General features: G+C 42.1%; 1 protein-coding gene across 1 annotated transcript in view; it reads right to left on the reverse strand.

The window, feature by feature from the left end:
• The window catches only part of ITGA9 (integrin subunit alpha 9), a 288,361-nt gene that overhangs the window by 65,257 nt on the left and 196,802 nt on the right, over nt 1-26,302 (reverse strand). The window contains exons 19-22 of the mRNA XM_054992076.1: nt 13,787-13,879; nt 12,595-12,674; nt 6,368-6,451; nt 5,702-5,810 (exon numbers count right to left, since the gene is read on the reverse strand). Of these exons, the coding sequence (XP_054848051.1) occupies nt 5,702-5,810; nt 6,368-6,451; nt 12,595-12,674; nt 13,787-13,879 (366 nt within the window). The remainder of the gene's footprint in view (nt 1-5,701; nt 5,811-6,367; nt 6,452-12,594; nt 12,675-13,786; nt 13,880-26,302) is intronic.

Raw genomic sequence — 26,302 nt, forward strand, 5'->3', positions numbered from 1 at the left:
TGGAGGGGGCGCTGGAGGAGGCACGGGGGCCGGGAGCACGCGCCACGGAACTGCAGCCTCCTAGCCCTCCCGCCCCGCGCCACCACCACCGCCAGCACAGGCCCCCAGCCGGGCACAGCAGCCTCGGGCAGGCGTCTACAGCGGTGCAGGGCAACCAAGCAGGAGAGCTCAGACGTCACCCGCGCGCCATCCCAGCCACAGCAATCAGGCTGGCGGCATGTGCGTGCCGTGATGACATCACACGTGATGTCATCGCGCTGGCTGGTGCGTGTGTGCGTGCGCGCACGGGCGGGCGGTGCCTGGCCCACCGGCCAGCTGCGGGCACCGAAAACCCTGGCGCCGCTGCTGGGGATGAGCTTTCAAGACTCAAAGTTTCCCGTTGCACCAATATAGATAAAAGCACATGACAATAATCAATACTAAGCAATACTATGCCATGTACTTGTATTCTAGATGAACTTTCAAACTTTGCATGAACCGTCTGTGTGTTTTTTCTAAGTGTTAGGTAATTCTAACAGGTGTGCTTTAATCTTTCGACAGTTAATTAAAATAGTGGACTCTATCGAGATTAATGTTCCTCTATCAGAGATTCAACCGATAGTGATCTCTCAACTTAACTTTTTCTGACATTTCTCAGAGATTTATAGTTTTGTTTTGCAAGTTTGAGTATAACGTCCATTTTTTACTAATTGGAAGGTTATACAATAGAAACTATGAATATTCAATGAAGCATCAGACCAATTATCATTTGTTTGTGCTATCACGTGAAAAGCTCTTAGATATTTGCATATGATGATGTATAAAACTGCAAATTCAGATAGAATGTCAGAGCTCTGATGGAAGAAATCTTGAGAGAATTTAGGTGAGAATTTATCTTTACCTATGCATTTCATAGAAACTTTGATTATGTTAAACTTAGAATTTATTAGGAAATGTTAGCAAACTTATTTCTTATTGCCTTTCTGTGTTCTGTTTTTATAGGATTTATATTAATAACCATTTATATTTTAACTACTTGCTTCATTAAAAAACGAGGGTGTATTTTCAATAAAGTGAAATAAACTCGAGACAGGTGTCTGTGTGTTTGATAAGGAGTTGCAAAGCAATATTGAACCCTATATAAAATAAATGTACTGATAAACAGGTGGTTCAAAGAACTTAGCTGTTTGACAGGTCTGAAAGCTAATTGCTGAAAGCTTTCCAGGAGAAAAGATACATCTTTCTTTTGGCTAGTAGAAGCTTAGTTTCAGATACGGGCAAAAGTTTGTTACATCCCTTCTTCAGATACGGCACACGGAGTGAGAATAAAAGAGAATACATGAGCACGTGAAGGGTTGCCTCTCCCTCACCACAGAGCACACTCAATTATCCCTCACACATCTGAGACTAAAGGACAGATTTACAGAACGGCTGGCACGCTGGAATTTCTCGTACTTGTAGTCTGGTTAGACTCACTTTCTCTTCTAATGATTAATCCAGCTCTGTTTATCTATTTCACATACACACAGAGACACCTAACATTTACATATTGAAAAATAAACAAGCTGAATTAGACATTGTCATCTGTGTTTAGAATTTAGTCTCTGAAAATTTGGTGGTGGCCTATACATGGTGCTGTTCGAATCCAGCCAACTCTAAATAGTCAAACATCTCTGCTTTATTCCTTAAGCATTGTTTGTGTTTTGAGGAATGTATGAACGATAACGAGAAGTGGGTGCACAATGCCAGGCCTTTGCAAATGTCCCAGAGGCACTCGCAAGGGGGAGAAGAAGCCGCCACTGCAACATGAAATGTGGGAATAATGTAACAAATTAGAAGACAAATGAGCTGGTAACTCTGTTGTGAGGAGGAATGAGAGTTAATGAGGAAGGGATATCTGGATGACTCATCACATTATCCATGACAAAGCAGATGTGAGTGACTTTTTTTTTTTAAAGGCATCTAAACCTTTGGCATATAACAAATTTTTACATGCAAAAATAATTTTTAAATGAATCCATTCAAGTTTTGCAATCAACCAAACCTCTTTCCTTTTCCACTAAGTAAATCTGTACTACTTTTCTCAGTACATTTTTTAAAAAAAATTCTCAAAAACATTTCCAAGCAGTCCAGGCTTTTACAAATGGCTGCCCTCCTACGTGAGAAGGATATATATCACTTTGCTGAGGAAAATATGGTAACTTTCTAATAATGTTTCTTTACTCTTTTTATGCTGTAACTGGGGTCTCCAAAAGATAGCTTGCTGGCTGCTGAAGAGTACCTTGTATAGCCCCTAGAAGATCCTGCAAAAGACTGCCAAAAATATTTGCTTTCGTCTCTTTTTGTTTAAAATATTTTTTTTCATAGCTATCTGTGCCGCTCAGCAGATAGCTTTATTTCTGGTGCTCTTCTTTGTCCATTTTCCAGGACAGAACAAAACTTGGTAACATGGGGGAGGTGTGTGGAGAAGTTGGGTGCTGTCATTAAAGAAAGGGTTGGCAACCCCAGTACTATATGCTGCTCAGGCCTTTTTTTCAGCTGGAATGCGGTGGAACGGAGTTCCGGAACCTCTTGAAAATGGTCACATGGCTTGGCGGTGCAGAGGGCAATCTAAACTCCCCTCTGTCTGGAGATCAGGGGCGGAACCACCAGCCATGTGACCATTTTCAAGAGGTTCCGGAACTCTGTTCCACCGCATTCCAGCTGAAAAAAAGTCCTGATGCTACTCTATGTCAGATTGACCAAGAGAAGTCCAAAAATCAAAACACAATCTCCATAATTCCTTTAAGTGGATTGCATCACTCCTCGGCTGAAAGATCTAACCTGGTTACCTTCTGTTTCTGGGCACAATTCATATAGCTAGTTCTTACCTTTAACAACCTAATCAGTTTGGGGTCAAGCCTGAGGGACCACCTCTTCCCATGGTATCCCAGCCGCCAGTTAAGAGAAAATAAAATGAAAAAAACACTTTTTTTTTGCAATCCTTTGCTGGATTTTCTAGGGGTGATACAAGCTACTCTTCAATAAAAGGTGATAAAATGGTTCACGTATTCAATAAGCATTACCCTCACTCGGAACAGAATTAATTCGGTGTCAGTGGCATCAGCATACAGCCAAAAATAAGTGTTGTGACATCATCACATGGGTACGTGATCTCTGAGTGGCAACAACCATTCTAGGAAGCTGAAAGAAACCTAACCAGGGGAGGAAAATGGTGCCAAAGCATCAGCAAATAGAGGAAACAATGGGAGCAAACGGCTTGTGTTTTTTTCTTTCTAAATTTCAAAGCATTGCTATGGAACTAGAGATTGAAATGGATGAACATTTGACACTGCCTTAAACTGTGTTTTCCTCTAAAATAATCAAGTAATTCAAGCATTTAAGTCCGGTCTTTAGCCATTCTTCAGTTCAATTGTGAAAACACTGTAAATTCTGAAGTATGAATTTAGAACACAGTATCTTGTGGCTAGGTACTCAGGAGCTTGAAATCCTTGTCTGAATATGCACCTTCCGTTCCTTCTTAATAGATCTCCAAGGGCAGCAAATGACAGTCAAGAATTAATGGCTGTGAACTACAGTCTTCCCATAGTGGGAGACACGTGATACCCATTTTGATTAAATTGGCATCATGCATGAAAGAAAAGGAGAGGATAAAAAACACACATAAAATGTGAGACCTTTCATCCTCTTTGATGTGCAATTTGTCATTCTGTAATTCTACCTGGTGGCCAAAGAGACTTTGTCATACTGTAGGGATTCTAAAATGGCATAGATAGGAAATGGCTGGGGGGGGGGGGGGTCAACTGACAATCTTTCAGATCTGGGAGACTTTTGTCACAATCAACTAGAACATAATCCAAACAAAGGGTTGTTTTTTTAAAAAAAATCCTTTTAGCTTCAATAGAGAGTTAAGCATGTACTTATAAGAGGACTAAAAGTGCTTGAGTTTGGTTGATTATGCCCCATTAGGTGAGTGAATAAGAACACATCTGGATGGGAAACAACTGGCAGGGAGGGACAGATGACACATTCACCAAGCAAGAACCTGCAGTCAGTTCAGGCTCCTTCACCTTTATGATATATATAGTAAAAAGTGTGAATTGGTTTGTGCCCACATGACATTCTCTGATGTACAAGTACATGGGTAGAAATATCCAACGCATAAAGCCACCTATCCACAAGGCATCTCTCTCTCACAGGGTCATCACATTTTTATCTAGTTAACTGCAACAGAAACAATGTAGCTCTAAGCAACTCTGTTGAGGATTGCACTGTAAGACTGTGATCCTAAGAACATATTCCTGAGAATATGAATTAAATAGGACTTACTTCTGGGCAGACCTGCTTAGAATTTCTCCCTAAGCTCCTGGAGGGAAATACTAATCTAAAATGTTGGCATAGTGCTATTTTGCACAAGTTATGACTCAAACCAAATGCAGACCCGCTAGCTAACGTATCATGGCCTGTATGACTACTATGTACTATGTTTTTACAGTCCATACAGAAAACAAAACCAAGAAGATGACTGGGGCCCTGGTTGGCTATCTTATATGGCAACACTTGCTCTGGTGAGCCACAAGTCATGGAAGTTGAGCCTTGCGGCAGCAGTTCGACATTTATTAACTCTACTAGTCGCTTCCAAAATGTATCAGTTGACACTGTAATTCTTTTCATATGAATTTGCATATATGTCTTAGGAATTTCCAGCAAGCCACAGAGTACACGTACCATTTGTTTTTTGTCCTACATGCATCTTACAAATTCACAACGTTCTCAGTCCTCAAAGGGATAGTATAGGACAAGGCAAAAAATTAACCCAGCTGCACAAGCCACTGTGCAATCTACTGCAGGACTTGTGTGGACTGGTGATTTTTTTCCCTGCTAGTGTGCATAGTTTCTTATGTCCTAGGACAGGGTGCATGGAAGCACTACAGCTTGTGATTTAAAGAAAATGGCATCCATTATGTTAACATCAGCTACGGAAGCTCAATGGCATTTCAGTGCACTACATGGCCAGGATCGAAAGTATCATACAGCTAGTTCCACATGACCAAGGCGGTTTGGATTTCTGATTCTTAAACAGTATCCTCCAGCTAGTCAAACTGGCAAACTGCTTGAATCAGTGAGTGATTCCAATATGGCATGGCAGTGGGAGTTGTTTGTTGATGAAAGCAGAAAGGGAAAACCCCCATTCGTTGCGCCGAAATTAGCTCTTTAGATGCTAATCAATATTAATACCGTAGGGGCATCCTGCCATAATATGGGTTGGATCCTACCAGTTTTTCCACTAATACACAAAGGAGAAAAGATGAAGCCAATTCCCCTTCTCAGTGTAGATCCTGTGTCACCTGGGGTTTTGTCCACATGGTTTCACAATTCCTTGTACCGCCTCCATAGGATTCAGACGTGATCTCCCTCTTCCCTCTTGCACTAGAAGAAATGTTAGTAGGATCCTATGTAGAAACTCTATTTTTGTTGACCAGCTTAATAATCCAGAGCACACTACAGCATACCATATACATGTGTCAGCCAGAAGAGATGATCTTATGCTCAATTCTCTCATCCTTCTTTGTAACCAATGGCTAGAGCACTTTAGCCACTTTTTGCATAGGACAATGGAGATATCATGCTCTGTACAATAACAGACTAGAGCGCACACTTCAGCCAGATTACTTTAAAGCAAACAAAACCCCACAAAAGAATGTTGAGAAGAATTTTTTACCTGAAGAGTGAAGTTCAGAGGTTGAAAATGACACTCAAAGTCTTCCAGCTGAATAAACTGAGATGCCTCCACAGACTCGCCATAAATAAAGGAACTGGGAGAGACCACTCTAAGTGAGAGAAAGAGGAGATCACACACAGGGTAACAACAGTGACCTTCACTTTGCTCCTGGATTGCAGGAACGGCCCTTCTGACAGTAATTTCAAACCTATCTATTTCTCTTCCTGCGATTTCACCCTCCAAAAGGGTGGAAAACATAAACAGAATTCTGACTGAAATTAAACAGAAAGGCCCAAAGCTAGACCTTATCATGACCTGTACTATCCCAGAACATTTGACCCTAACCTTTGGCCCAGCAGATCAAAAAAAAAATCTGACTTGACTTCAAAAATAATGCCCTTAAAAGAAAAGAGTACATCACAATGCTATAATTAATGCCTAATGATTCTGCATCAGGAAGACAAATAAAGAAAGACAGAAACATACAATCCTATCATAATGTCCTATTTTCAAAGTCTGAATATTTAGCCGTGTGGGGACGGGAGGCATCCTGTCTTCAACTTTATTTATAAAGAGCATACTTGTTTTTTTATTAGAGGAGATTCTTGAAATAAACTTGGAAATGTCGTATGCATGCATTTGCTCATTTGATGAGCCGTGGCTTACCCAGTGATGGAGGAGTCAACTTCATGCTTCAGGGGAACAGAGAGAAGGAGAGTGTTATCCTGGAGGGAATGCTCCAAGTTCCCACTATGTCAAAAAAGAGAATCATGGTGGTTATATAAGTGACCTTTGAAGCAGCCGTGCCACCAATGTCCTGAATTGAGCTTCAACATCAATATTTTTGCCATGGGTAATAATTGATCTGCTTAAAGGACATCCATATATATGTGTGCCCTCAAAAATGCCAGTTCTCTGGTCAAGGGGCCACACTAGTTTAGCATTCAAAGGTCTCTGAATTTCTACTGATTATTTTAAAAACACTGTTAATTCTGTATTTCTACGGATGAAAGATTTGATATTCTCAATGAACTCAAGCCCTGACCTGAATAGCCCAGGGAAGTCTAACCCTGTCAGATCTCAGAAGCTAAGCAGGGTCACTCTTGGTTAATAATTGGATGGGAGATCTCCAAAGACTAGGGTTGTTATGCAGAGGCAGGCAATGTTAAGATGCCAGCCACAGCTGCTGGCGAAACGTCAGGAACTACAATGCCAAGACCACGGCAATACAGCCCGGAAAACCCCCAACAACCATCGTTTATCTCTTGCCTTGAAAACCCCAGCAGGGGTCGCTGTAAGGCCCTTTCCACTACCACCATGAACTCTGGAAAAGCTATATCTAGTCATATGCTTAAATCCAACAGAAAACCAACCCTTCCCACTGAGTCAAGGATTTTATTGTGTATATCTGAGGCCACTGTGCCTTTCTTTTGAACTGTGGTTGTTTGGACCTTCTCAGTCTTGTAGTTTTGGAGGTGGCTAAGAGTTTTAGCCTTCTTGTTGGTTCTGAGTTAATAAAGCCACTATGTTTAAGGCCTGCTAAACCTCCTTTCTTTCACTACCAGACACAGACAGCTCTTCTTGTGGAGATGAAGATGGAACTAAATTGCTGAAAGCTTATCCAACAGTAAGTGTGCCTCTGTTCTGAAAGGCTACTGGTAGCAGTCTGAACAAGGCCAGTTCAGGAAACAGTAGATTTTGTTATCAAAATGGCTGCCCCTGGAAAAATTGACGACTTTGATATTAGCAAACCTAATTCTTGGGATTCATACTCAGAGAGACCCTCCTTTTTTCTTGAAGCAAATAAGATAGACAACCCTGAACAGAAGCAAGTCGTTCTCCTGACTGTCTGTGGAGCCATAGTAAGATCATTCACTGCACTTGGTTCTCCAAAGACACGTGACCAACTGGTGCAGTTATTGCAGGCCCATTTCTCACCAGCACCATCAGTAATTGTGCAGAGATTGAAATTTCACAAAAGAGACCAACAGCCGCTGAAGGCATTGCTGCTTACATTGCAGGGCCGTGCCATCTCTCTCTATACTGCAACTTTGGGATCTCTGGGAGGACATGTTGAGGGATTGCCTGGTGTATGGAGTTTATGATAAAGCACTCCAACTACACCTATTTGCAATGGCTCAAGAAAAGGCATTGGATAGTAAGACTCTTTAGTTCAAGTCACAGAAATTAAGGGGGAAATTAAGGAGCCATAACAAAGCATCACATCGCCTGGCACCACATGATCTCTCCAATGAACCCTAGGAGTGGTATCACATTCAGAAAGTCAGTGGCGAGGAACCTGTAGGAACTGCAATTTTTGCAACAGGACTTATTAATGTTCATGAATGTAAGATGGAAATCTACTCTGGTTCTGGGGTATCCATAATCAATAAAGATATATTTTGTTGCCCTTTTCTGCAGGAGTTTTCCCTACAGCTGTCACATCCATCATGCATTCTCCATGATTACAATGAGCAGACAGTAGGGAGTTGTCATGCGGATGTACAGGATGGTTCTTTCCAAGGAAAACTTCCAGTCATCGTTGCAAGGAAGCATCACAAAAGCCTGTTTGGAAGGCATTGGTTCTTCTCACCACTAGGAATCAGTATCCAACAACTCCACTCCCTTAATATAAGCCAGCTTCAGGAAGCCGTCTATAAATTCTCAAGATAGCTTCTGGGGCTTTTGGTGCTTTTAATGAGAAGCTACTGTCATTCCATCTGGATCCAGCAGTCCCACCAACTCACATGAAAACTAGGAATGTGCCTTTTGCACTCATAAAAATCTGAGGAAGAGCTGGAGTATCTGATCAAATAATGAATCCTTGAATCAGTTACACAGACCCAATGGGCTACACTGATTGTGGCAGTATTAAAGTCTAACAGTAAGGTGTGGATTTACAGAGATTACAGGTGCGCTGTAAATAAGGCACTGTACCCCCAGACAGACCTCACGCCTGCCTCCTGCCAGTCCCTTCTTCATTGCAGCAGGTGGTGGCCATTTCTCCTTTGCACCTGCTTTTGCAGAAGCTGCAGAAGCACAGCAGCGAAGAGAGCCAGAACAGGAAAGGCCCTCCCATACGGAGTTACAAGTGAACAGGTAATGCACCTGCAATATCATGAGAGGTCTTCATCAGCAGTCTGCAATGAAGTGAAGACTGGGGAGAGCAGCTTAAGAGACATTTTTGTAAGCAAGACTTGGGAAAACTCGAGTATCTAAAAAGAAGAACCAGAAGAACAGACTCACGTGTATTCCTCCCTGTTCACGTGGAGCGCAAGTGGAGGGCAAGTGAACAGGAGGAATACACGTGAGTCTGTTCACTTGCCAGGCAAGTGTAATTTGTCACTTGTAGCTTGGCTCTAAGATCCGGGGACCCAGGTTCAAATCCCCACTTGGCCATGGAAGCTCACTAGGTGACTTTGGGCCATTCACTCTCTCTCAGAGCCTCGCTACAAGTGACATTTTACACGTGAAGGGCACTTGATCATTTTCGCAAGTCTTTCTGGGAACTGAAGTCCCTCTCCCCCACCCCTTTTCCTTCAGTTCCTTCCCCCCTCTGTTAGAAAGGCTGCCTGAAGAGACAGAGAAAGCCTACGGCAACAGCAGCGTTTGCAAATCATCTTGTTCGGGGAGGGGGGGAATGCTCTGGAGAAAGCTGAGAAAGTTGCAGCTGCCCGCCCCCAAAGATCGTTGAGAGCAGGCTTGTGACCGGAGGAACGATTTGCAAAAGCTGCTGTTGCCGCAGGCTTTCTCTGACTTTTCAGGCAGCAATTCTAACAGTTCTAACAGAGAGGGGAAGGACACTAGGACTTCACCGACATGTCAGCTTTCTCCAGAACATCCCCCACCTTTTGCAAATCGTTCCTCCGGTCACAAGCCTGCTCTCAACGATCTTTGGGGGCAGGCAGCTGCAACTTTCTCAGCTTTCTCCAGAGCATTCCCCCCCCCTCCCCGAGCAAGATGATTTGCAAACGCTGCTGTTGCCGTAGGCTTTCTCTGTCTCTTCAGGCAGCCATTCTAACAGAGAGGGGAAGGAACTGAAGCAAAAGGGGTGGGGGAGAGGGACTTCAGTTCCCAGAAAGACTTGCGAAAATGATCAAGTGCCCTTCATGTGTAAAACGTCACTTGTAGCGAGGCTCTCAGTCTCACTTATCTAACAGGATTGTTGCTGTGAGGATAAAATGAGAGAATGATGTTTTGGGTACCCATTGGTGAGAAAAGTGGGATATAGATACCTAAATAAACCTGGAAATGTCCCATTCACTGCCTTTGAAAACATGGCAAGGATCATTCCTTCGGGTGGATGTTCTCAGATAATAAAATGACCTAGAATACAGATGCAAGGATTGTCTGACATTGAAAGCTGGCTTATGGTATTTATTGGCAGCAATGAAGGCAGTGCTATCTTGTTCCATACACCTGCTGTCGCTGAGGGCTTAATACTTCCCCCTATGAGATTCAAAGAGCAACTGCTGGTAGCCTTCTCTCATCTCCAGCTGCTGTGCATGATATCTTTTTTTTTCTTTTTAAAGGGAACCGTTATTTTGATGTGACGCTGGAAGATGCCAAATTGCAGCCTTTCATGCATGAACACATCACATCTAAGAGCATCAAAAGGTTTAAGTGGCACCCTGTGCTTTAGAAGTGGTGGGACTAAGAGCAAAAGTTTAGGAAGCTGCGTGATTCTCATTCCCATGCCAGTATCACTATTTCCTGTGGCAAATCACAGATGGGGTTTGCTTTGTTAAGGCATATAATCATGGAAAGCGAGCTCTGCCCATTATAGTTTTCATCACTCTCTTTATCAAATCCCCATGCACTCATTACAAGGGATGTACAGTCAATCAGAGAGTTGGCCTTCTCTCCTAGCAAGCTTCAGGATATCCTCTGGGACAGAGAAAAAGCAAGCCGCTCAGCTACTTCATGAAATCAACATTAGAATAGCACGAGGGCTCTATGGGTAACACTGTAAAATGCCAGGACATAGATCAGCTACCATCAAATAAAAGCCATCTGCCTTCTGGCTTGATTCCTATAGACTATTATGCTGATGGACCAGTAAATAAAGATTCTATGGTCATGACAATAAGGTACGTTTCAGTTAAACACAGTGCAAGCAAGGATGGAATGAGTAAATCTATCTCGGTTTTGGGATTTATTGAATCCTGGCACAAAAAGCAGCACAAGACAAATTAGTCCCACCATCCAAAAGTAGTCCCTCACCAGCTGGGATCCTTGGTTATACATCATGCATAGTGTATGTTAACTATTTCCCATACCTTGAGAGATTTGGAAGTATGCTATTGGAGCAGTTGGAGAGGTGCTTTGAAATGGAACAGTATCTTTATGCTTTGCATTTTAAGCCATGACAGAATGGGGAAAGATTAAACCCACACACCATGCCATTTTTATGGGCTATTATTATTACAATTCTCCAGAATACAAAGTCTGTCTAGAGTACAATAAATCATGTATGATATCATGCTGTACGTTTTTCCTTGTTGGTCTGAGCAGAGTTTAACAACTAGGTGCTTTCTGGAAGAAAGTAATAATGGATTTGTTTTCTCAAAACCTTTCATTTTTTTCTAATTAGAAAATGTTCTGAGGCAAGTACTTAAATTACGGATGATACAAAGCACTATTTGATGTAGTGCTTGAGATGGTGTACAGATTATCTATAGCCTAAAAAAGGCTCTACATTGAAGAGGGCCATGCAACTATAATGTAGACAACATAAATGACTTGCCTTCCAAAGAGCTCACAACTATATTTCAAAGAATTAACTATGTGTAGACAAATTTACTATTTGTAGACAAATTGAGTCGATCAGCTAACATGCCACATTAATAGTATACAACCAATTTACATTCTTGCATGCAAGAAGGTTCTCTTAATGGATTTTAATCCCTCCAAGACTACTTTTAAGTGCTGTGCTGAATAGTCTTGTAAGTATTATAATGTTATAGATGAATGTGTATTTGACACAGAGAAAAATACCATCTTCTAACTTCTAATAGCTTCTTCAAACTTGATGAAGGCCTACTAAAATGATAGCAAAGGGGGTCTCAGAGTTAAAGTCTCAGAGTAATCCCCAGGCTTGAAGAAAAATATTTCTTTGTGATTATTTTTTCAAAAGAAAGTATCTTTTAGAACGGCCTGAAGAATATCAAATTTGCTTTAAGAGACACAGATTGCTCAGGGAAGTTGAACGTCCGTTTTTAAAAAAGAAGGAGGGAAGGAAAACAGGTGGGATATGGAAAGTGACTTACTCAAGTAGGGAATTTGGGTCAGACAGATTTCCCTCCCCCCATAATTTATTTCCCCCATGATGCCTTGTGCAACCCCAAACTTGTATGTACACTAATACCCAACTTTACTCCTTGCCAAGGTATCAGATTAATAAGACACATGTATACAAAACATCACAAGAGCATCTATCAGCAGGAGTGCTCAGTGCATACTTCCTTCTAAATATTTTTCAATCCCTTCAGTGCAAGCTAAACAGAATCAAATCCTTGCATGTAACCAGAGAAGGGAATAGGGAGGAGCTGAGTTGCGACTTTGGGATAAGTGGATTAATTGTGGATGCTCTGTTCTTTAGATGTGAACTTCTGGTCACTATCAAATATTAAACCTCACAGGTACATGCTATACCAAATGGGGATGGGTAGCTCTGTTGTGTAGCTTCTCTTCAGCCAGCTAGGATGCCAAAGGCCCTACCTGAACTTCATGCCTGAAATCTCAATAAAGAGAAATTGAGGGATGAAAGAGCTGCAAGGGAATATGGTGCTGTTTTAGAGTCTGTGTGAGCTAGGCAGATGCCAGGCCAGAGCAATGACTGACAAGATAGATGGCAAAAAAGGTCTGCAAGTTGAAAATGAAATCCACCTTACCTCTGAGCAGTGACAAGGAATGAAAGCACCTCTTCTTCCCCAGACAAATGACTGGTGTCAAAAATAACACTAAACTCATACTATGGGGAAGAGAAAGTCAGATTTAGCAATAAATAATAAGCTTTATTTGAAATATAGACTTTAATTTCATTACATGGCTGCATCGTTCTAAAATACATATGTAGCATTATTAGTCCTGTTCCAGACTTGAAATGTGTAAGATGTGAACAATGGATCCTGTCAACAAAAGCTACACGTGTACAATCCCCCCCCCCCTCCAGTAGCCCTTCAACTTCCCCCTCATTTGGCTGCTGGGGGTCCTCCATCCCCCAAGAGCAGCATTTCAGGGGGTATTTGGGGCTACTTTGGGAGGGGGGGAGGTTGCACTTCCGAGTATGGAACTTAGACAGGATCCAAGACAAAATTATTTAAAAAAAAATATTCTTACACAACACAGAGGATATAAGTGCATGAAAGGAGGCTTCCATACATGCACAGTGATCCATTGATGGGCTCTTGGGGGGAATGACAGCTTTTACGATACCCACTTTGTAAGAGTTACCAGGGCCAGTGACACCAGAATAATCCTGCCACTTTCACTTGTGTAGACCTTTAATATAAAGCTGTGGCATCCTCTTCTCATCTCAAAGGCTTCCCTCTCCCCCCACATCCAAGGGACTGGGACAAGAAAGGAATGAGATTGAATCTTTACAGAGTGGTCAAGAAAAATTTTCCTACTGAGTTACTGGCTGCAAATGGAATTCATATTTAAAATGTTCAGCTGCATTGCTGCAATCAAAGGGCATAACCTCACTAATAATTTAAACAAATATGATAAGTGCAACTTGAAAAGGGAAAAAAACTTTGCATTTATTTTTATTGGCATTATGCTGTAACTAGCTGCACTTTGCATACTTTTCATAGCAGGACAAGATGCAAAACACATGCAAAACACAGCAGGGTGACTAAATGAAATGGAAAGCGTCCTCTTCCAAGCGTCTGCTGAGAGAGCTACACACAGTCATTCTCTGGCAGCTACACAAAATCTCATTTGGGCTCCAAGACCATGAGCAGTTGTCACAGTCTGGAAAGTTGACCACAGCATCTTTGCGGCCAAGATGCAAAGCCACACTATTTGCAGAGCTGCCTGCACCCCACAAACTCTGACTATGGGGAGGTCTTAACTCATTACCTTGGACTTTGATCTCATGAAAGGAAACCCCACGCTGCACTTAAGGAAGTCCGATTCTGGTTCCAGCAACTCACACGCAATCCCCATCTCTTCCTGAAAGAGGAGGGGTGGGGGGAATAAATTTCAGCTCATGAAACTATGGCCAAAGAAAAGAAAAATATTTATTCATGTTATTCTGATTTTCAGACAAAGCAGCACATACTGCGGCAGGTACTGAATATGTACAAGAACCACAGGCTGTGCCCTCAAGCTTTACAAACATTGTTTACTAGGAATGACTTTTATTATTATAGTGGAAGTAGCCAGTAAGTCGCCATTCCCAGAAGGATGCCAGTGTGGACTTGGATCTAGCTGGTGGTGGTGGTGGTGGTGGAGAGTCACAGCTGACAAGGTTCAAAGTCCTATTCTGCCAGGAAGCTCACTGGATTGACCTTGGACCAGCCTAACCTATTTCTCACAGCCTAATCTATCTAAGTCTGCCAATTCCAACTTGGGAAATTATTGGTGCCTAGTGAGACAAGAGTTTGGGGACGGGAGGGAGAACCTATTTCACAGACTTCTGATTTGCCCCTTATGCCATTCTTGATGGTCCCTTGCCCCCAAGAAGCAGATTTTTGGGGGAGGTCAGTGGGCTGCAGCAGGAAGAGAGAGGCAGGAAAGCTCTGTTCCACTGACAGACATGCCTTGGGTAGATGGAAAATTGAGTTTGGGTCCAACTTATAGCATTGCTTGGGTGATGTGGGAAAAAACCGATACACTGAGGGCCAAACTACAAGTGACATCTTACACAGGTTGGACACTTGTCAGCTTCCCTCAAGTTTTGATGGGAAATGTAGGCGTCCTGGTTTTACAGCTTGGTTCTCCATTACAGCTGCAAGACCAGGATGCCTACATTTCCCATCAAAACTTGAGGGAAGCTGACAAGTGTCCAACCTGTGTAAGACGTCACTTGTAGTTTGGCCCTGAGACTTTGCATTGTAGTAAGGGGGAAAGCCAGGCAGACTAATCCCAGGGTCATTTAAAGACCTTCACAGGCCCTAAGCACTCTTCTTTTTGGCGGTCCCACTCCACATCATATCAAACATTAAAATGCACCCACATCCCACATTAAATCTCATTTTTGCTGGGAAACATTTGAAAGGATTTTTATAATTTTGCTTTTGAATTTATTTGATGTAACTCATTTAATTTACAATTGAAAAGGATGTTATGCAAGAAATGACCTTTGAAGATGGAATTATATGGGATTTGGCTCACAAAAAAGTCACAAATTTAACATAATTTGATGGTGTTTTTTACAATTTTAAATTTTGAGTTTTGTTAAGAATGATTCATTTTGTTCACGTGCTTTATATTTTATTATATTTATATGTCATTATATAAATGTTTAGTTGAGTTGCAGTTGATTAGTTGACACAATATTACATTTTGTAGACATTTAATCAAACATTTATTGATTTCAATTTTACAGTTTTCGTTTTTTGGAGCCTTTTTTTCAGGGCTCAGACATTTTTATACATCTTGAAAACCTCATAAGACCTAGGCCCTGTGTTTATGGCAGATAATGGATAAAACAGCCCTGACTAATCCCAAGGGCACAATCCTAAAAAGGTTGACTTGGAAGTAAGGGCCATTTCAGTCAATGGAGCTTACTCCTCAGAAAGTGTTCTCAGAATCGCAGCCAAAATGTGCTTGGCTAGTTTTAATGCCTTGATTCACTGGTCATCTATGGCAGTAAGAATTATTTGCCTAATGAAATGGGGATGTGCAATCTAAATCTAGGATTCAGGGGGAAAGCTGGATTTTTGCCTATCAGCCTAAATCCAGATTTCCCAAATCAAATCAGAGAATCCTGGATCTGATCCAGGAACCTGGATCCAGATCCCTGAATAAGTCCAGGTAAATCCAGAAACATGGCTTCAGCCTCTGGCTGGCTCTTTCCTGGGCTTCTCCTACTTTTTTCCGAAAAGGGGAGGGAGAAGAGGGAGGGGGAGTGAGGCAGAGACAGGAGCGAGGGGGAGTGGCCAGTCTGTGCCGGAGCTCTCCTTCTCTACCTGGCTTCTGTGAGAGACACTGGCTCAGCTGGGCTAAGTTGCAACAGGGTCCCTTGCTTCGGTTTGGCTTGGGTGGAATTCTTTGTTTGGACATGATTCTATAATAACAACAACAACATTTGATTTATATACCGCCCTTCAGGACAACTTAATGGCCACTCAGAGCGGTTTACAAAGTATGTCATTATTATCCCCACAACAAAACATCCTGTGAGGTGGGTGGGGCTGAGAGAACTTCTAGAAGCTGTGACTGACCCAAAGTTACCCAGCTGGCTTCAAGTGAAGGAGTGGGGAATCAAACCTAGTTCTCTAGATTAGAGTCCCGCATTCTTAACCGCTACACCAAACTGGTTTGATGTTGGTCCCCTTGATACACTATGGTTCTGAGGAGATTCTGAGGAGACTTCTGCACAATGCAGAAGTGACAGGTCTTGCCAGGGCTGAGTCTTTAAACCTCAGCCTAAAACATAGCAAAAATGTTATGTTTGGGGTCCAGTTTTAGAGACTTAGCCTGGTACAACCCGTCGCTTCTGCTTCATGCAAGGAGTAACATAGATCCTGAACAGGATGTCATAAAAAGGGATTAATTTACTTGCTCTATACAAGGAGACAATGTTAGACTCACTCTCTCATTTTCAGAACTTAAAAAGACCATCTCACATCTTTGCTGAGACTTGGAGTAGTTTTAGAAAATTCTTCTGGATATTTTTGTCAAGGTCTACCAACCAGAATGATTACCAACCAAGTCCACTGTGGTTTCTTCAGGGATGTAGTGGTATAATATTTGATGTCGTTTTAGCCTAAACTCCCACATTTCCTCATATCTATTAATATTTTTAAAATTTACATTGCTTGAAGTTTAGCATTTTCAGTTGATTAACATAGCTACTGTTACCTTAAGAGTAAAGATTTAAACAGGAATAATACTGTAAAATCATATCTGAAGAACATTTCCTGCTGTAGGAAGGTCATGATTTCAATGTAATGATTTCCAGGTCATCATGGTTTCAATGGGTTAAACTGGAGTAACGCAGCACAAGACTGCACTGCATATTGATTAAAATCCATTTGATAAGTGTTGTTTTCTTTTTTAAAAAAGCATGTAATAAAACAAAATCAAAGCACGCAATGTATTTGGTGGTGGTGGAAAGTACCCTCAAATCATAGCTGACTTATGGTGACCCCGGCACGCTTTTCATGGCAACAGAGGTAGCTTGCCATTGCTTGCCTCTGCAACCCTGGTCTTCGCTGGAGGTCTCCCATCCAATTACTGACCAAGGCCAAACCAGCTTAGCCTCTGAGATCTGACAAGATCAGGCTCACCTGAGCTATCCAGGTCACAAATTTATTTAAAGGGATTTATTTAAACTGGAAGAGATCTCAAAGTACAATATTAGTGTTACGTTAGTAAATGTCAGTAGATAAGAACTTCAGCTGCGGTTTCATTCATTACTATCTATTTGAAAGCAATCTATCTTTAGGCCTAGTCCTGTACAGGACGGCGAAGCGTTAAGGGGACATCCTGATTCCTGTAGAAAAGAGCAAGAGTCCAGTAGCACCTGTAAGACTAACAAAATTTGTGGTAGGGTATGAGCTTTCGTGAGCCACCACTCACTTTGTTAGTCTTATAGGTGCTACTGGACTCTTGCTCTTTTCCACTGCTATAGACAGAATAAGACAGCTACCCATCTTGATCTATCCTGATTCCTGACTCCTTGTATTGTTGCAAAGAATGTTGGGGGCCGACTGAACAATGACTGCAAATTCACAAGAGACCCTCAGACATCCCATCCCATCCCCTGCTGTGCAGCACCTAGGGTCAACCAGTGAGAGGGCTGGGGGCAGGGGGAAGGGGGCGTGCATGTGACATTGGCAAGGTCACTGACATCACTATGTTGCTTCCAGATACAACCCAGAAGTGACAAAGGGTAGCTTTGAAATCGCTGGAAACTCTGGTAAAACCCAACCAGAAGTGATGTACCACTACCAACATCAGTGACCTTGCTGTTCTTTTATTTTTCTCCTGCTGTTACTTGGAGCAGCAGTGGGCAACAGGGCATGCCCATGGAAAGCCTCCTCCCACCATAGTGGGAGGCCTAGCAAGCCTAGCAGCAGCCCTGTAGATGCAAAATGGTTTGCACAGGCCTTGGTGCAAGGATCCCACCAGTTTCCCACAGCAAGCATGTATAGTGTGGATGTTATGTTTGAAGACCCACTGCAGCCCATGCAGCAACTCCACTCAGCACAAGGCCGTTTAGTGGTTCCAACCCTTGTAAGAGTACGGACCACCACTGCCTGTTAGCAGGTTTTTCATTACTTGCTCTGATGCTATGCAAACAGACTCCCAGAGGACATTAGAAGAGCCACATGCCTTGTGCAGTTTCCAAGGGGATGTAAAAATGAACTTTTAAGGACTTTTGGTTTGTCTCAGTGAGTACTTTAAGCACTCCTGCTTTGAAGCGCAAGTATTTGGGGTCTCTTAAATTTGTTATTGCTGGCTTTTAAAAAAATATTCTTTGATATTTTTACAGTGGTGGTGTTACCTACTTTTCTGAGAGAAAGGCAGGTCTAGAAATGTTTTAAATAAATACATTTGCATACACATTAACAGTCTTCTATACACACATATGGGACCCCTGGCTCAATTAGTGTTTCCTGCAGCATATATCCACCTGTAGGTCACTGATATGTTGTGTTTGAGGCACCAGCAGGGTAGCCAAAAGAATATGCCGCCACTGAAGCTGCCCTAATTATCTGCAAACTAAATGTCAGTTTAGCTCTTCCCATGGTTTGTTTTGTTCATGTCCTGAGAGGGTGAACATTTCTTTAATGCAAATGAGCTTCAACCTGACAGCTGCCCTTCAGTTCACAGGAGATACTCAAAACCTGGTAAGGGTCAGAATTAAAACCTTGAAAAAAAGAGTTTTGTCGATCAACTGCACACCTATAGACAAGTGCTGAACATTCAAATAGGCCACCTTGCCCAGTTTCATCAAACCCTATGCATTCAGGCAGTTCAATTTTTTTTTATAAAAAAAAGCATAATAAACTTTACACATTGGTAGCAATATTAAAAGTTTTTCAAAGATGATCACCTAAGCACAAAGGGCCTCAAAAGGCAATGGTAAAAATAATCAGCTGTGTATTCAGATAAAGTTGTGCTAAAATATCAGATTTTATTATTTAAAATTTTATTCTTCAAAAAATAAAAGAGAATGGTAGGTTAAGCTACAAATTTAACTATCTATTAATTAAGTAAATGGCATTAGCAGATATTTGGGAGGAACAGCAAATCTGAGCCACCTACCTCAACAGCACTCATCAGAACCACACAGACAGACCCACTTTCCCTAACTCTGATGCACTATTTGGAAGTAAGTTAGTGCAAATTTCTCAGCATTTGTTCTGGGAAGGGGATCGAGGGAAAGAAGGAATGAATGTTTATTTTGGCATTGGATGCTGGTTTCCTTCTCTCTTCCATGATCTCATTAGCAAGTGCTGAAGGCACATCACACACCCCAATCCAACAAACTTTGGTTTCACATCCTTTAATTCCCTGCTCACTTTTGGAGGGTGAGTTCAGTAGAATTAATTGCAGCAAACCTGTCCCTCCCTCCCAGCTAAGTTATTTGTGGAGCATGAGATCACAAGTGTTGATCTGCACATGACGTTTCCAACTGAAGGAACAAAAAAAAAAAAGATTTCTGGATGTCTTCCCTCCTACTACTCTCCTCTAAATTTGTAAACTGTATGAAGAAAAGTTAGCACATAAGAAAAGAATTCAGTAAGTATGACACTGTCTGTTTAAGCAGTTGGGGAAAAAATTAGAAATTTACCTGGCACATTTTTTTAAAAGTCTGAGGCAGAGTATTGCACATGGGCTATTATTACCAAGCAAGGTGGGATGCTAGGCAGAATAGGATGAGGGTCCAGAATCCACTACTCAGCACTGCTTTGAATAAATATAGTTTTCTCTTTTATGAACCATCTGCCACTACAACCCGCCCTGCCAAGCTGTGGATCCTATTCTCAATCATTATATTGACAACGTGATTTAAGCATCTGAAATTAGCTTACTACCATGCCTGTTGTCGAACTGACTTGATGTCCTTGACATAAATGCTTAAAAGTCACCTAAAAGAAGTGGCAACAAGCGCACCTCAAATTTAGAGTGCTCAAAAGATCTGTTATGCACTTGAGCATTTCCCTATGTACCCACTGTCAGGACTGACTATGGTTCCTATGTGATCTAACCAAAGAGACTCCATTTTAATCCTGTCAGTGTTTTAAGTGCTTCTTTTGCAGGTGACAAGCAGTCCAGTAACAGTTATCTCAAAGAAGAGAAATGTTATGACTACAACCTTTCCAGCCTTGGGAAAGTTTCACTCTCTCAGCCTCAAGCCATTTGTTTTGAGAACTATGGGGGGAGGATGGGACCTGCAGGGTTATGCTATTCTGTACCTTAACTTTTGCCTGTCATTCGTAACAATACTCGTGTACCAGCTAGGATATTGCATCTTGGTTAGTGGACTATAATGGTTGTTTATATTCATTAAAATCTTTTGAAACCAATGGACTCATGTCTAATTGCAAGAGATAGGCTGGATTGCAACTTTTAGTAAGCCACTGTCTGACACTTGGTAGAACCCACTTGGGTTCTACCAACTAGAGATGGGCACGAACTGGAAAAAAATGAACTGAGCGGTTAGTGGTTCGTCACATTTCACGAACCTGCCCCAGTTCACAAATCGGTTCGTTTTGGTTCGTGAAAATGTGACTTCCAGGCCAGCAAATCACCACTTCCGGATTAACAGAAGGTCACTTCTGGGCCAGCAGAAGGCCACTTCTAGGTCAGCAGAAGGTCTGCAGGAAGTCCATCCCCTGTTGCCTAGGAAACTGATTGACCCGTGCCAGGCTGTCTGTAGTGACGAACCAAAAAACGAACCAAATGAACCAGCCTAAAGTTCATAGTGGTTTGTCAGAAATGGGCTCTGAGGAACTGCTGGTTACGGATTTGTCCTACAGATCTGCCTTCAGGAATTTTCTTTTGTCCAGCTTCCAAAGGGGTTCCACAGTTACACTTTTAAATAGCCCAAAATGTGCACCTTTTCCCCAAAGAACAATACATCTGCAAAATTTGCAAGCTATATCATATTAACTAAAGAAAAGATTGAACCAAAAGCAAAGGCAGGGCACAAATATTTTAATTAATAAATCACACATACATACACATGGCTCATCTCTTAAAATCATGTCAGACTTTTGTCAAAATGTACAAAGCAGAATTTGGGTTCTGTCATTTCAAAATATTAATTCAAAGGTTCAGGTGGTTATTCTTTTTCACATCAAACTACTTGCATAACTGTTATAATATTTTAAATAACTTAAATACCCAAATAGCTATATTCTTAAAATATTCTAATATTCCATGCCTAATAATTTTTACCCCTTTGCAACAGGAACACATGAATAAGAATTATTTGTTTACAGCTATCATTTTAAGCCTTAGAACTTCAAAACCTACCATGCTATGCAGCTGCTAATCAAACATACATACACACACACATGAAGAACTGATATAACTAAGGTTATATTGCCACAGACTTTCCAGCAATTCCTAGAGAGGCACGGTGCCATGTCCTGGTTTTCCCCGGAAGTGATGTAATACTGCTGCACATACAGTGCCCTCCCATGTCCACTGCCACACTCCCACTATTGGCTGGCAACCGTGGTAACTAAATGAAATGTACAATCAGAACATGCATCTGTATGGGTATCTGAAGGATGCCACTCAAGATTTGGGGGGGGGGGCGGTATTAATTTGGCCAATGGATTTTGCAGAAGTTTAGGTTAAAAGTAGAGAAAACCCACAAGTTGCTGGATTTTAACCTTTAAATGGATGCCATAAACAATGATCTGAGAACCAAACCCCAGCTTATTATCAACACACATTATCTTAGATAATATCAGATCTTTCATCATAATCAAAATATTGGCATGGGTAGGAAGTAGAGTAGCAACAAGAATTCAAATAAATGTTCCTTTGGTGCCTCTTTCTAGTTCTGCAGTGGGAATGGAAGCAACATGTGCTAAAATGCTGCAAAGACAGGCTGGATATGAGGAACATCCGGCCCAGTCTGGAAACAGGAAGCTCTGGAAATTGATTTTTTAAAACAACATACATAAAATAAACAGATTCTTGTGAAATTTGCAGAGCAGCCCTTGTAGATGCAAAGTTCTGAATAAGCAACTAAATGCCCGTGGACTTATTCAAACCAAGCCTCCCTTATTTTCTGGGTTCTTTCCGCTGCTGCCTGTTAGACTGCATGCGATTTTGGCTCAGGGGTGGAGTTACTTCTGGATTTCCATTTGCATGCACTCTGGGATGTGCTGATGCAAGATTATCATCAGCACAAAAGCCAGTTCTTTCGTTTCATACCAAAAAAGGAAAAGTCTTTCCCCTCTGCAGGCAAGGTTCTTATGATAGAAGACTCTTCTGGCTTTAATGGCATTTAGCAGAGGCTCCCTTAACCAGGTCCTGGCGGGAATCTCTTTTTGGACTCACTTTTATTTTCTCTGTCTTTTAAAATCTTTTTTGGCCTTCATTCATTTTAAAAGAGACTAAGCTATGAAAAAAAAATGGTTTCATTAATAACAATGTCTCCCACTGTGTTGTTTTCCAAAAAAGACTGCATTTGTTAATGCCTTGTTCAAAGAAGGAATAAAACCAGAAATTTGAGATGAAACCAGTAATTAGCAATGATTGATCAAGCAATACCTGGAGGCTAAGGGAGAACTCTTTTCCACCTCTTTACTTTCTCCCATGTAAGTTGTACCATTGTACTTGGAGGCCAAAATCTGCTTCCTACCTTAACACTGGGAAACCCAGCAGGTACAACATGTCTGAGCAGCATGCAAAGTCCTCAAAGACAAACTGTAGACTCACCAGATAGGGTTGCCAGATAGGTCTGGAATAATACCAGACTCCCGGGGGGCGGGGAGAGACGGCATGAACCTTTTCCTAATGTTCGTGCATGCAGCACACAAAAGCGCTCCCAGCTGGCACAATGATGTCACTACAGGAAGTGACGTCAAGATGCCAACCCACTTCCTGGCTGGCCACACCCATGAGGTGCCACACAGCTGCAGGAGGCCAGCCAGGCACCCAGACTGGTTGGCCACTCCCATGCAGCACCACACAGCTGCAGGAGGATGGCTGGGCAGTCCATTCCTGCTAGCACTGCACAGGAGGCTGGGTGTCTGGGCTGCTGGCCTCTTCCCCGGGCTGGTGGGAATGCTGCGCAGCTGCAGGAGGCTGGGTGGCTGGGTAGGTGACAGAGGAGGGGGAAGGAGGGGCCAGGTGTCTGGTATTTGGGGAATGTTTCCCATGGACAGTCCCCCCAAATACTGGACTGTCTGGATAAATACCAGACACCTGGCAACCCTAACACCAGAGCTGGCTGCATACTCTCCAGCTTTGTATCTTTCTGGAACTATATGATGCACCAAAGCCCAGTTTATGGGATGCCCTGTTCCTACTGGTGAGTCATCTTGGCCTGTTTGTGACCCCGATGTCAACTTGTAAGATTCACTTAAGTGAAACCTTCCACCGCCTTAGGAGCCCTGATGCTTAACTCTACAGGCCCCAACCCAACTTCTTATTTCAGCCGTCAAGGCAACTATGTTGCCTATTGAAAATAAGTGTGTGACTCTACAGGAAACAAAGAGAATGAAAGCATTGTTTTGATTTTAAAAGTGGAAATCAAAAGAAATTTAATGATTCCATTTAAAACTCTGATCTCAGGGGCACTTTAGTGCATACACAGTTTTCCAGGATACAACATTTTGTGAATCAAAGCTTACTTTGTCAAAAACCATGTCTGATAAAGTGAGCTTTGACTCACAAAAGTTTATACCCTGGAAAACTCTGTTGGTCTTTAAGATACTACTGGATTCAAATTTTGCTCTTCTACCACAAACTAACACAGCTACCCACCTGAAACTCATTTCAAAATGTTTTACATGCAAAAGCTCAGAACAAAAAAGTTAAAATCTGGCACTGTTTAAGAAATACAATTCTTTCATCTCCGTAAGAGAGAACTTTCAGTTTTCACAGAAATAACCAATAAGAATTTCCTGTCACAATTCAAATGAGAAAATTGTCACTTCATCAGATGTTTATCCAGCGTCACTCTCTGTATCACATCCAGAAACTGAATACGATTCAGTAGAAATATCTCATGCTGATATGGAGAGACAAGCGCAACTCCAGAGATTGCATTTATGATCGCTCCACACTGACTAACACCCAGCATGATATGTACTACAGACTGATCCAATCTGATCACTGTGTGGTCACATTACCTTAAAGCAGGGCTTTTTTCAGCCGGAACATGGTGGAATGGAGTTCCGGCACCTCTTGAAAATGGTCACATGGCCAGTCGCCCCACCCCCTGATTCCCAGCCAGAGGGGAGTTTAGATTGCCCTCCGCGCCTGGCATGGAGGGCAATCTAAACTCCCCTCTGTCTGGAGATCAGGGGGCAGGGCCATTGGCCATGTGACCATTTTCGCCAAGGGCGATTTAAAGTTTAAAAAACTCCCCCCTTGTTCAAGCTGATCCACAGTGACATCATTGTGTGGTCCTGAGTTCCACCACTGAGTTCCACCACCTCTTTTCCCAGAAAAAAAGCCCTGCCTTAAAGTCTTCCTGAGCCACATTGTTGCCAGTTACAGGTAACTCCCATGGAGGGAGCCATTTTTAAAGTCCAAATCAACTCCCATGGAAGGCAGAACCACACAGTCCAAAGAAAATGGCAGCCCCATTGGGTCATCAGCATTGTTTGCTCTCATGTTTTTAAAAAATCACAATTAAAAAAACACTATTGGGGGGAAATAGTTATGGCCAGACAGACGTTTGTTCTGTTCCATCAACTGGATGGGGGCAGGGGGGGAGATGGGAACATTATACTAAGGTTTATTCATATTGTGGTTTTGATTAACAAATTCAAAGCTCTTGTTCCATAAACACTTTCACACTCACATAGCTCTATTCATTCATCAGTGAGATATAGGGTAAAGTTTTTAAAGGCAACTGTGTCTTGCTGCCAAGTAAAAGAAACTTCATTTCTTAAGAGCCAAAACTAATATGTCTCAAATACAGTGAAAGACCAGAAAGAAGCCTCTTTACAGAAGTGACTTTGTATGAAACAAATTACAGGCACTATTGAACCAGGCTTTATGTACATTCCACTCTTGACAAAGGTAGTAAGAATTTTTGCTGAGATCTTTCTGGATTGAAATTCTAACAATTTGACCTTGTATGATTTTTCTTCAACAAACACTGGAAAGGAGCAGCTTCCAGTATCACATTCATTAAGCTACTAAAATAAATTTGGTTAATATTCAAGGCATTATGTGGTGATGGGGGGAGGGGGGTGTCCGTACAATTTTTTTTTTAAAAAAACCCTTTTGGCCAGACTACCCCTATGAGGAGAATGGAATCTTATATATTTCTGTATACTATCTTGTTTCCCACTGTCACTGTTTACTGTTAAATGTAAACCATATTTTTCTTATTCATACCCTTGTGGTTTAGTTTATTTTAAAGATGTGTGAATTCTATGCTGAAGGTGTGTTTGACAGCCAAACATGCTGTGTCCCAAGCACAGGTGAGCTGATCACCCAAACTGCTGAGCTCCTAAGGAAAAACTGGGAAGGCTGCCAAACAGAAACTGCCTCCCCAACTTCTTGAAGAGTCCCCACCTGGCAGGGACCTACTAAGAAGTTCGAAGGTGGAAATCCAAGGCTGACTCTCAGCAGATGCCAGCGTAGCTTCTTTGTCTGTTCTCCACCCCACTACCCAAGCTTCTCTCTGTGTCCCAGCAAGGCTGGAACACAGGGAGAAGCTTGGGGTGGGAAGAACAAGAGCAATTGACTTCTTGCCCGCTTGGGGTGCAGTGAAAATCAGCACACTGCTCTTGTGCTCTGCAGTCCAAGTAATTTTGGGGGGGGGGGAGAAGATCATTCCCCTCCCCCCAATTGCTCCTATTCTTTGCAGTCCATGTGTCAGTTTCTGGAGAAGATGAAAGGAGCTATTGGTTTTTGTTTTTTCTCCCTCCACCAAAATCTGACAAAACGGTTGCAGAGAACAGGAACCTTCTACTCCCATTCTCTGAAGCCCAAATTCTCACTGTGGGATGGGGGAAGCAGGTGGTTTTCCTCTCTCCTTCCCCAATACAATCTGGGCCACAAATGATAGGAACAGATTGCTCATATTCTCTGCCAGTTTCTGGCGGAGTTGGAAAAAACCATCTTTTTATCTCATCCACTGCTGTGCAGAGTATGTGAGCGGAGTTTTTCAATAAACTTTTTATTTTATTTTAAATGATGGTAAGTTGCTCTCCATACCACATAGACCTGCACCATTTGAACACACTATCTAAAACAGGTGTCAGAGGAAGA

Source organism: Eublepharis macularius, chromosome 11, assembly GCF_028583425.1.
Source record: "Eublepharis macularius isolate TG4126 chromosome 11, MPM_Emac_v1.0, whole genome shotgun sequence".
NCBI classification, from domain to species: Eukaryota; Metazoa; Chordata; class Lepidosauria; order Squamata; family Eublepharidae; genus Eublepharis; species Eublepharis macularius.